The sequence below is a fragment of the Haliotis asinina genome, chromosome 15, assembly GCF_037392515.1.
Source record: "Haliotis asinina isolate JCU_RB_2024 chromosome 15, JCU_Hal_asi_v2, whole genome shotgun sequence".
In the NCBI taxonomy this organism is placed as follows: domain Eukaryota; kingdom Metazoa; phylum Mollusca; class Gastropoda; order Lepetellida; family Haliotidae; genus Haliotis; species Haliotis asinina.
In genome coordinates this window covers 22,805,745-22,818,500 of record NC_090294.1, presented here as the reverse complement: position 1 = coordinate 22,818,500, position 12,756 = coordinate 22,805,745, and the positions used below count along the sequence as shown (strand labels likewise).

The 12,756-nt window shown below is 39.5% G+C and overlaps 1 protein-coding gene across 1 annotated transcript in view; it reads left to right on the top strand.

Moving 5' to 3' along the window:
- LOC137265370 (uncharacterized) overlaps nucleotides 1–12,645 on the top strand; it is a 48,988-nt gene extending 36,343 nt beyond the window's left edge. The window contains exons 20-30 of the mRNA XM_067800759.1: nucleotides 203–301; nucleotides 1,151–1,294; nucleotides 1,688–1,856; nucleotides 2,309–2,472; nucleotides 3,540–3,725; nucleotides 4,133–4,219; nucleotides 4,694–4,759; nucleotides 5,252–5,329; nucleotides 6,037–6,202; nucleotides 7,249–7,350; nucleotides 8,403–12,645. Coding sequence (XP_067656860.1) covers nucleotides 203–301; nucleotides 1,151–1,294; nucleotides 1,688–1,856; nucleotides 2,309–2,472; nucleotides 3,540–3,725; nucleotides 4,133–4,219; nucleotides 4,694–4,759; nucleotides 5,252–5,329; nucleotides 6,037–6,202; nucleotides 7,249–7,350; nucleotides 8,403–9,373 — 2,232 coding nt within the window. The 3' untranslated portion in view covers nucleotides 9,374–12,645. The remainder of the gene's footprint in view (nucleotides 1–202; nucleotides 302–1,150; nucleotides 1,295–1,687; nucleotides 1,857–2,308; nucleotides 2,473–3,539; nucleotides 3,726–4,132; nucleotides 4,220–4,693; nucleotides 4,760–5,251; nucleotides 5,330–6,036; nucleotides 6,203–7,248; nucleotides 7,351–8,402) is intronic.
- The last annotated feature ends 111 nt before the right edge of the window (nucleotides 12,646–12,756 follow it).

Here is a 12,756-nt window from a genome sequence, read left to right as displayed (position 1 = left end):
GTATTTTACGTTGCATGTGACCTTTAAGCATAGTTATCTATCATATAGCTGGAATATGACTAGGTGCTGAATCAAACTAAACTAAGCAGCGTAAAATTTACACCTAACAGGAGTATACCTCGCAGACCATCTGTAGTTAATATGACTGGAAAATGACACTTGCTTGCATGTCTGTTCTGACGGTGTGATCTATATCTCCTAGACCATCTGTGTGACATCATGCCAGTATGCTGACAACATGCTCTGTCTGGACCTATGTGGAACTCCTAACTCGGCAGCCAAAAGGCTCATTGGACCCAAGGTTTGCTACGTAATATTGTAAACCAAAAGTCACTGTGTTCTACAACCTGATTGGTTGAAAAACATGATCAAATGGTATTGGATCCCCGGAAACTGTAAGACTATTCGCTGCATATGTAGAAACAAACAATTGTTTTGTTGTGTCATCAACAGTAGTGACGTCATTCAAATCACATTGTGATGTAAAGTTAGAATGACTTCATAAATGAACAACTCCAGATGCTGTCATGGGAACCAGCTGAAACGAACAGCTGATGACACTTCACTGCTGTACTTGTACTCGATGTAAACGAGTGCAGACAACGAAACCCTTAGGTTTATTTTTTTGTTTACATTGTTGATCAACATCATGTGTTGGCCAATTTCCAAGTGTTATAGAGTATTTGAAACACCGGAAATTGGCCAGCACATGATGTTTATCTCCAAACTGAGAACTTCAACCTATTGCCAGCTGTCAGTCAATGATATGATTCATCAGTCCATCGGTATACTATGTATATCAATCCTACAGTTTACAGAAACTATTAGCTTTCAACACGACAGAGGGAGAGATGTTTTTTATGACCAGTTCATTAAACTCCTTGTTTCTTGAATACACTTTTTGTTCAGTGAAATAATCTGTCAAATATGGAAACATTAAGTTTGAACTGTTAAACAATATGAAATCTGGAAGAGATTTTAACAATGATATGTTAAGTTTAAGGTTTTAAACCTGTGAAATCTGGAGGGAAAAGTTAACAGAATAGTTTCGATGTATCTATAAATATCACTACACACAGTGGTGGAGAAAGTTCAGGACAACACAAGAAATATTTTGTGCGATATTTCTATCGTATTAATTTCATGGCAGCTTCTGGAGCACCTGACCAATCAGCAGAATTTAGGCCTTGTGTGGGGTTGTCGGCATGAGGTGGATGGGAAGAACAACTGCTTTGAGTACCTCAACAAACAGACTGCCTATCTCTGTGACAGATATGAGCCAATCACACAGCAGGTATTGTCAATACGAAAACAGTTTGCCTACCTGTGTGAATTCATCAGCAGACCAATGTGCATGTGTAAAGTGTTGAATGTGAAAATCAGTCTGACTTTGTGACAGATATCTACCAATCACTGTGAAAGGTAATAGGATTTTAGAGTCTGTTCACCTGTATGAGATGCCAGCCAGTCACAGTAAAGATATAAGCTATGGCATATAAGATTCTGCCTACCTTTGTGAAAGAAATATAAAGTATTGTATCAATGGTCAAGCCAATGGATTATTTACAAACCAGTGTGTCCATCAAAAATATTGCTGTGATCAATTCTGAACAATAAGTACTTTTGGTTGTGAGAAATGTGTTACACTGTGCCACTGACTGTTAAAAACTGAGCATTTCCTTGACAGATGTGTACACGTATCAACAACGTGTCTGCCATGTTGAAGTTCCTGGAGATCTATGAGCGTCGCCTTGCCAACACGTTTGGGGAGAAAGACTTGTGGATCAACTCTGATGACATGCATAGGAACCGCATGAACCCCAGGAGTGGCAGAGAGAGCTGTTTTTCGGTGCAAGGTTTGTTGTGTGTTGTGTATTTTGTAACCAGCATGGATATTGATCAGTCTTCAAATATTTGAATATTTGAATATTTGAAAACAAAATCATGTAGTAGAAGTGTGTTTCCCCATCATGCAGTGATGCTTGGATCAACATGGTAATAGTTTGGATCAACATGAGTTTAGTTTTAAACCTTTCTTAGCATTAGTCCCTCACTGTCAAGGTTGGGGACACCTAAAATGGGCCTCACACATTGTTACCATGTGGGGAATCAAACCCGTGTCTTTGGCATGACGAATGAAAGCTTCAACCACAAGACTACTCAACTTCTCCTAAAGTTTTTTTGGAAAGACTGATGGAGCAAAATATACGAGATATTTTAGTTTATTGGGAGCTTTGAGATGCAGTCTGTGAAGCTAATCGAGGTGAGGCTTTATCTATGAAGTGATCATGTTGTTTGTTAATGTCAGATTTCAGCATGGTCGATCGCGTCGATGAGCTGGAGAAAGACGAGTGGCCAGACCATGAAGAGCTGCAGCCAAGCTCAGACCCTTTTGTGCTCAAACTCCTCAACCCCCATCAGAGCCACCTGCTAGCCATACAGAAAGCTCAGTGTCGACTCATGGCTTACAGGGTAAGTTGGGATACTATGCTCATAACAGACTCAAGGCTTACAGGGTAGGCTGTGTTGCTATGCTCAGAACAGACCCATGGCTTACAGGGTAGGCTGTGTTGCTATGCTCATAACAGACTCATGGCTTACAGGGTAGACTGTGTTGCTATGCTCAGGACAGACTCATGGCTTACAGGGTAGGCTGTGTTGCTATGCTCAGAATATCCTCAAGGCTTACAGGGTAGGCTGTGTTCCTATGCTCATAACAGACTCATGGCTTACAGGGTAGGCTGTGTTGCTATGCTCATAACAGACTCATAGCTTACAGGGTAGGCTGTGTTGCTATGCTCAGAACAGACTCATGGCTTACAGGGTAGGCTGTGTTGCTATGCTCAGAACAGACTCATGGCTTACAGTGTAGGCTGTGTTGCTATGCTCATAACAGACTCGTGTCTTACAGGGTAGACTGTTGCTATGCTCAGGACAGACTCATGGCTTACAGGGTAGGCTGTGTTGCTTTGCTCAGAACAGACTCAAGGCTTACATGGTAGGCTGTGTTGCTATGCTCAGAATATCCTCAAGGCTTACAGGGTAGGCTGTGTTTCTATGCTCATAACAGACTCATGGCTTACAGGGTAGGCTGTGTTGCTATGCTCATAACAGACCCATGACTTACAGGGTAGGCTGTGTTGCTATGCTCAGAACAGACTCATGGCTTACATGGTAGGCTGTGTTGCTATGCTCAAAATTACCTTCAAGGCTTACAGTGTAGGCTGTGTTGCTATGCTCATAACAGACCCATGGCTTACAGGGTAGGTTGGGATGCTATGCTCAGAACAGACTCAGTAAGTGCTGCCATTTGAGTAAGGTTTAATGTTTGCCTATATGGTTGTGCTTCTTCTCTCCACGCAGGTAGGTTAAACATCTTAGATTCCTGTTTATTGTGTGCTGTCTTTATTCAGTCACTTTTTGAGCCAGATAGCTTGAATGTTTCTGATATGTGTTTGAATCTGTACTCACAAGTGCAGCTGTCAAAATGGGATGATGCCCCATTGAGGATTTTATAGACGATTGCGTTTTTTCCACAGCTCAACCTGTTTCTCCATGATGCTCTGGCTCTGCTAATGAGGCTAAAGCCCCTCAGTGTCTCCATACAGGATTGTTTGAAGCCAGTAACCAACTTCCTCCAAAAATATATGGAGAAACTTAGTGGCTGGCTTTACAAGGACTGTTTCCATCAGCTGTTAGAATGTCTGTGGATATTTCTTGTTGAAGTAAGTGTTTATTCCAGATTAGGCAACGTTTCTATTCTATTTTGCTTTTTTTATATAAAGGATGCACATAGCAGAGTCTAAACATCTAAAGAAAGAAAAATAGCACATTTTACCACCCTTGCCTTGCAGAGGGAACAACATACAAATACAAATATCATACAGAGTAATTAGAACTATTAAGTTTATAGATGTATTGATCAAGTGTGTTGTAAGATAAGTCCAGCCACTTAAAACAGTTGCTGGAATATTGCAAAAGCATCTTGTTTTCCAAAGACTCTGTAATTTTGGATTGGAAAAATTCAAGTTTAGCCGGGATCTATGATTAGCCTATGATACTATGTGGCCTGTGTGACATTAAGGTGAAGATCTGTATAGTATTAACTGCATACTTGTTTATGTGTATGTAGGATTTGGAGACAGAAGCGGAGATCCTTCATCGAGAGGAGGAAGATTCCGTACCCTTCTGGGCACAGACCGTACTACAGGCGCTCACAGTAAGTGGATGGGATCTATCAGTTGAAATTTGGTTGACCTTCAGATTCTATGTTTTTTCACGTACGTATTCTGGGGACCTATGAAGTAGGTAGAATAGACCTTTAGCAACCCATTCTTGCCATAAAAGGCGACTCTGCTTGTCGTAAGAGGCAACTAAAGGGAACGGGATTGCTGACTTTGTTGATACATGTCATCGGTTCCCAACTGCTCGTATCAATGCTCATGATGTTGATCACTGGATTGTCTGGTCCAGACTTGATTAATTACAGACCGCCGCCATATATCTGCAATATTGCTGAATGTGGCGTTAAACTAAACTCACTCACTCACTCATGTATTCTAGGGTAGAGTGGGTTCCAATTACTCGTGCTATTGCTGCTGAATAAGAATTCGTCCTTCGCACACCCAACTGAAGAATGTTGTTCATGTACGTGAGAATATTTCAGTTTAAGATTGTTAAATCTTATTTTCAGCACTTGTTGAAATTTATGAACAACTTTGGAAAAGGTATCACAAGAAATCTGCTGTTGTCCCAAGCAGTGAGTAGAACATTATCTGATCATGTAATACATGACTGTTTGTCCGTTACTTTCCCCACTCGTGGAATATTCCAGCTGAAATGATAAACGGATATCTACATATTAAAATATAATTAGCTTACTTATGTTGAAGAATTTTCCAGGACAGATGCCGGCTTATCAAAATATGATGGATTTTATAAAGTTATGATTGGCCAATGTTTAATGTCCAGAAGTACTTTGAAGATTAAGGAATCATTATTGTTCATGTGTAAGAGTATGCTTTGGGAAAATGTTTGAAGATCATAACCTCAGCTGTTTCCTTTAATGAAATTTGACACATCAGAAGATACTATTGAGGTTCAATTTACAGTTCTGTTCTTTGCTGTGTTTAATATTTTGGCCTTGATTTGACCTTGGAAGTTATCACATTATCAGTCCCAACAACTGAAAATGATATGAACTTGGAATAAGATGGAAGAGACTCACTAATAGTGTTTCATCTTGTTTTAGGATGAGCTAATCTTCAAGCTGCTACTGCACTCGCTGTCCATACATCAGCTCCTGGCTCTCTACAGTAAACTCACCGATGTAAGTTGTTTGCTTCCCATTATGGATGGTGGGTAGCCAAGTGGTTAATGTGTTGGATCATGACTGGGTTTGATTCCACACATGTGGCTACTGTATGACTTAAGTGTTGCTACGTTTTATAAGAGCAAACCCACCCATTTATTCAGTCAGTCAGGCCCATAGCAGGAGTGAGTGAGTGAGTTTAGTTTTACGTCGCACTTAGCAATATTCCAGCTATATGGCGACGGTCTGTAAATAATCGAGTCTGGACCAGACAATCCAGTGATCAACAACATGAGCATCGATCTGCGCAATTGGGAACCGATGACATGTGTCAACCATGTCAGCTAGTCTGACCACCCGATCCCGTTAGTCGCCTCTTACGACAAGCATAGTCACCTTTTATGGCAAGCATGGGTTGCTGAAGGCCTATTCTACCCTGAGACCTTCACGGGTCCCCATAGCAGGAAAGGGGAGGGGATGAGGGGCAACACATGTTGTCTCACTGTAGGCAAGTGAGTTTGTTCATACATCACCCAACTGTGAATGGGTACCTGGTGGGATAAGTCAAATGACTGTTAACCTTCTAGCACCTCCCAGCTTGGCTTATCCCGAGTAATGTGATAGAGCGTTGATCATGCACAAGTGTGTGGAAAAAGGCACTTTGTAAATCGTCATATTTATTGTTTTTAATGGTTTATGCTTATCTGAGTCTTTCCATCCACCAGTACTCCCTGGGAGAAAGAGGAATGTTTCCCCATGAGATAGAGAAACCAGCACCTGCAGTCATACTGCAGAAGATCCAGAGAGATCTGCAGCGATTCAGGAAATGTTTTTCTGGGAAGGAGCTCATTCGGTGGATCTTCAGGAACAGAGATCTCTTCTATAGAGTTGGTATGTCAATTTTCCTTTCAGCCAGGAGTGCAGAATAACGCTTTGAGCTCACTCACACACTTTTTCATCCTTTACCCCATGATTAGTCAGTGAGTTGTGTTCTTAAAGATTGGGCTGGTTTGAATGTGTGGGTGGGTTCATTAGTAAGTGGGTTTGTTGGTCAGTGAGTGACTGGTTTCAGTAGTCAATGGATGGGTTAGTGAATGAGTGGGTTTTGGTCGTGATTGAGTGGGTTTTGGTAGAGAGTGAGTGGGTTTGGTAGAATGAGTGGGTTTTGGTAGAGAGTGAATGGGTTTGGTAGAGTGAGTGGATTTTGGTCGTAAGTGAGTGGGTTTGGTAGAGTGAGTGGGTTTTGGTTGAGAGTTAGTGGGTTTGGTAGAGAGTGAGTGGGTTTGGTAGATTGAGTAGGTTTTGGTAGAGAGTGAGTGGGTTTGGTAGAGTGAGTGGGTTTGGTAGAATGAGTGGGTTTGGTAGAGTGAGTGGGTTTTGATAGAGAGTGAGTGGGTTTGGTAGAGTGAGTGAGTTTTGGTAGAGTGAGTGGGTTTTGGTAGAGAGTGAGTGGGTTTGGTAGAGTAAGTGGGTTTTGGTTGAGAGTTAGTGGGTTTGGTAGAGAGTGAGTGGGTTTGGTAGATTGAGTAGGTTTTGGTAGAGAGTGAGTGGGTTTGGTAGAGTGAGTGGGTTTGGTAGAATGAGTGGGTTTGGTAGAGTGAGTGGGTTTTGATAGAGAGTGAGTGAGTTTTGGTAGAGTGAGTGGGTTTTGGTAGAGAGTGAGTGGGTTTGGTAGAGTGAGTGGGTTTTCGTAGTCAGTGAATGAGTGAGTTGGTTTTGGTAGAGTGAGTGGGTTTTCGTAGTCAGTGAGTGAGTGAGTTGTATTTACTCTATATTTGTTAAAGAGTTTTCTTATACCTGATACCTGAGTCAGATTTCTAAAATGGATATATTGATAGCATCTAGCATCTTCAACCATGATATTGCTGAAAGCTGCATAACTCAATCTTGTAGGAAATGTCATTGTTTTGATAAAGATCCTTTATTATTTGTTTCAGAGCCAGTGATGGTTGAACGTTCTGTACCATTCACAAAGGACATTGCTCTTGAGATTGTACTCAAGTTCCTAGATTTGCGATACATTGTTGACCTTGAGACAGGTACAGATTACAGAACAAGAACTTTTGAGTCATCTATAGTTGACACCTGAATTATCTGCAAAGTTATCTCACAATTCTACTATGCATTTTGAAATACTTGATTCAGTGAATGGTGACTATGTTCATGTAAGAGAAACTTCCAGCATTCATAATGCAGCTTCTCATTAGTCTTCATCTTTATCTATATCAATCATTGTGCCATTGAGGTGGAGTGAATATAATTCATTGTTCCATATTCATATGTAACTTTATAAATGCTAGCATATCTTATGTATGTCTTGTTCCCCTTTGAGATCAAAGTTATCTTGGATGTTTGTATGAAAAAGTTTGTTTCATTTACGGACAGTTACTGTTTCTTCTTACTTGTGAGGCCATGGGACTTAGTTAATTGATGGATCTTAGTTACCTTAATAAGTGAACCGTGAAGATCCAGGGTAGAATAGGCCTTCAGCAACCCATGTTTGCCATAAAAGGCGACTATGCTTGTCGTAAGAGGCAGCTAACGGCATCGGGTGGTCAGACTCACTGACTTGGTTGGCACATGTCATCAGTTCCCAGTTGTGCAGATTGATGCTCGTGCAGTTGATCACTGGATTGTCTGGTCCAGACTCGATTATTTACAGACCGCCGCCACATAGCTGGAAGACTATTGCTGAGTGTGGCATAAAACTACACTCACTCACTCACTCACTCAAGATGTAGTAAGAACGTTTTTAGATGTGTAAGTCTAAATGTCTTTGAGATATGCAGTAATCGATGTTCATCTTGTAGATTGGCACACCTCTGTTCTCTTTTGTAATTGTTATTGTTTGTATTGAGATCATATTTTGTTATCATGTTCAGATTAACATTGACAGTCAGGATATTGTGACAGCCTTATTTCCAAAACTGCTTTCTGGAAGGCTGTCAGGTTGACAACTTAACATTTACATCTAGCACTTCATCTAGTTCACTACATTTGAAGAATGTTTTAATTCCTACTTTTGCTTTACGTTTTATTACATTGCTGCCCTGTCGCTACATGCTACAACAAATCCATATATTTGTTTCAGATGACAGTAGGTCTCCAAGCCCAACTAACAGTGGTATTCGATACCCTGAGATAAGCATACACACCCAGTTCACACAGACCACTGACCTACACTCACGAGCAGCAAGCACAGACCCTTATGACCTGACACCGACGGCCTCTCCAACCATAGGGACCTACCAAACTCAGGGCCACTCATCTCTCAGGAACCTCACCAGCAATGGCAGCACACCAACCATATTACAAGATGAGGATGTGCCTCACAAAAATACTTTGAGTCCAGAGAATCAGGAACCTGCAATAAATGGTGATACTTCTAAATTGGATGATGCTATGCCAGGTCATGAATCAGGCAGTTTTTTGTCAAGTATGTCTAGACATGATCAGCATGAAACAGGCAAGGACATGGAACCAGAACCCTCTATAGAAAACCGAGCCTTTGAATCACTTCCTAATCTTGGTGCCAAATGTGAAGAATCAAAATTACCAACCCACCACCAATTAGGGGCTGGGTCCAAACAGAGTATAGCCTCGGGGTCCAATTTTCTGGGTTCCTATGAGAGTGGAACAAGAACCTTTCCAATGACCCATCCTCGGCAACATCACCTGAGATATACGTCCGAGGGAACATCATTATCGTCTCTTTACACTCCTCTGTCTTTTCGTTCAGATACTTCATATATTGCACTGATAGATTCAGCAAGGACATTCTTTCATGTTTTGCCTCATGCTGTTGAGGAGAATGGTTATCTTAATATGTCATCCCCTGCTTTTGAAAGCTATATCAAGGAAAATTCAGATAGGTTCACAAAGCTCATGCGGTCAAGGGAAACAGCAGATATGGTGGAAAAATGCTTTCAAAGAAAAATCAAACCTGTATTTCTCCTCACTATTGTGTATGGTATGAGGAAAAGTGACCCTGATGCAAAGACATTTGTCAAGCAGTTGCCTGCTAAAGTGCTGGACAAGATAAAACATCAGCTCCACAGTTGATGATTGAAACACTGGTGATAAAATTAGCGGATGGGGTTTCATCAAGGGTAGTTGAGTATGGCATAAAACTGTATAATATACTATGCCTGTTGTTTGCATCCCCGATGTCATTGCTGCAATATTTCTGAAAGTTCATTAATTCACAGCTGTCATTAAACTCCAAGCACCTGCTCTTATAAGCAGTGATTCATGTAATTTCTATACTGAAAAGCATTTGTTGCTTTCCTGATTTTGTCTAATGTATTGCACCAGTTAATTAAGCACACTTTTATCCTTCTTTTTAATGACTGTACTATTTAAAACATGAACTGAAGAGTTAGGTGCGTGTTATGCAGCTTTTACTAATATTCCAGCAATATCATGTAAGAAGACTCTAGAAATTGGCTTCACACATTGTACCCATGAGAGGAATCCAAACCAATGCTCGACAAACAAATGCTGTAACCACTAGACTACCCCAGAGCGAACTATTGCTTGTTTAATGCTCATGAGCATTGTGATGTCTGTGATAATTTATGTCATGCAGGTTGTATTGTATGATACATTATTCTTCTTTATATGAAGGTTGTTGAGAAATGTGTAATGAAATACTTATCAGCTTATGAGAGGATAAATACTTGTTTGAAGAACATAAAATCCTTACATTCTTGTTATTGTTTGAAACTAGAGAGCCATGATTTGATATGAGTAGTGGCCTGCTTTGAACAGTATTTAAATTTGACAAGAGACTCAGGGACGACAATTACTCTCACCACCACCCCTTGTTAGGATAACGCCTATGTTTGGCCATAGAAATATCTTGTACACTCATTAAAGTGTTTCTATTTAATTCAATAACCTCAAGTCACCTAGCCATGGATCACATATCCTTAGTTGCTACTGCCAGAGTGCAACATTAGACTTGAGGTCACAACTTTATGTGCATGTGTATTTCTTTGACTGTAGAAACCAGTGAGGAACAAATGTTGCATTTTCAGTTGTCATATGAGTATACCCAGTATAGCACATGGTTTTATACTGTAAGTCATGAAACTAATTAGTTCATTAATGCGAAAAATGCATCTGTACTCATCTTGCATTATTATATAATGACACGTTTCAGTCTGACCATACCTACTATTGAGAACTTCATAAACCCAAATCTCTGGCCATCTTTATTGTCTACAGCATAGGATTCATCATTATGTATATACATATATGCATACAATTATCGATGATTACAATCACTGGTCATTGTTTAAAGTCACTCAAGCATGTCAGGCAGGATCAGTTTGCGATGTTTGCTCAAGTTTTTCAAGTTCTTTTCCGCTTATAAATGTTGTCATAGGACAAGTAGTAGCAAAATATCGTGCTCCACCATGGTGAAACCAAAACGCCGTCAGCTTGTTTCCATTCATTGCATAAGAAGCTTTATTCACGTTATTTGGTAAATAACAAGTGTAGAAAGAAATTAAACATCAAAGATTCGGAGTGTCACATTTTATCAACGCAGATTATTGAGCTCGCATTAATGTCATGACACGTTTTAGACCAGTCTAAGTAAACTTATCCTCAGTACTTTTCATTACACTCCACTACCAGTCTAACAAAACCTTATGGGAGGTAACGTCAGGTAACCTTTGAGAAAGAACAATCAGAACACAGCTTACCAAATCACATTCAAGGATGTCATCTTGCGGAAATATTAGCTAATAGTAACCATGTCAACAGAAACCCCAAAACGTTTGTACTGCAGGTCAAATAATTGTGTTATATCCAGATTTTTGTTTGTGGAGAGATCTGTGTCAGTGACCTGAATATTTTGAAAGTCCCTCCGATCCCTAAATAGTACCCGTTCTCTTGTTGGTTAAATCTATTTAGCCGTCTCGCGTTTGACTGGACGGTCATTGGTCGCTCAAGGGTTACCTGACGCAACCTTCTACTAGGTTTTGTTAGACGCAGTGTTGGAGTGTAGCGAAATACACTGAGACTAAGTTTACTTAGACTGCATTTTAGACTAGACCCTCGCACTCCCATTGAATCTGTGAGGCATTAATTTCATGATTTACAGTAACTAAATCACGATCCAATTTTAAACATGACCACCAGTGAAGCCAGATTGAAAATGATGTTAATTTGATTAAGCTCATAATGGATCAAATAGACTCGTATAATAAACTGCATCTCATATTAGCATCATTTGTCAAAATATTCCCTGACTGACTGGACCAATGGAGAAGAGATTTGGTGCGACGGATCAAGATGTTCTGATTCAAATTCCAATATGTCTGCCAGGGATTGAATGTATCAGCGTATGGGTTCTGGTTGTTGCGTAATTGTTCAAAGACTGTTGAAAATCAAAATTCATAAAACATTATATCTGTATTCAGAATCTAAGTGGGAACATTCAGCAGTATATCTACAGAATATTGGTAGTTTCATTTGATTACATTTTCTTAGATTGTTGACAATGCTGTCATTATTAAAAGCTTCAGTTTTCTTTCTGTAAGCATCCCTTGAATTAAAAGCTCTTATTTGTAAAATATTTTGTGACTCTGATTTGCCTTATTTTTGTATTTTCTTAGGTTGTAGCTTTAGATGTTTTTGTTGTGATTGGATGTAAATGTTACTTTATCATCAGGGCTTGATTTAAGAGATTTTCACCTCCTTCCACCAGATGCAACCTAAGATGAAAGCCTAACTGCACTTCATTTATTGCAAAATGTAATGAAAGAAATATGCTGAATTTATTCAGAAATTTACTTGGACCTAGTGCAGTTTAAACTAATAACTAGGTTGCATTTTGCAATATTGTGTTGCACCAGTGCAAGTAACAAAGCACTAAATCAAGCTCTGAATCCATCGTTAAAATCAATTTTAGCATGTTTTTATTTCTTTATCTTTTTTTAATTGATTGCTCTTCTTGTCATGAAACTGACTTGAAATACCATCTACAGCATATTTTAACATGACATTTCAGGTACAGATCTCTAAATAAGATGTGAAGATGGCTAATGTTTTGTTCCAACATAGACCAAAACATGGACAATGCAAAAAATGTTTTAGCATGAAAGCAACATGTGTTCTCAAAACCTGTTAAAATACTTGGATGCACAGATCTATGTGCCGGTTCATAATATCGTAATCTCACATATCAAATGTTTTTGTTTAACTCTACATTCATATGATGTGGCAGTCCTGAAACAGTCTTTCTCATATTAACAAGTATAATTATCAATACTATATTCTGTATATGATGAGGTATTTAGATGCATTAGTCAGAAGAAGAAAAATTGCTCATAATATTGGTGTCAATACTAGTCATACATACCAGACTGTAATATATGTATGCTGGAATTATGTGATTGTGTCAAATGAATGTGATTATTTTACCCAAACATTTA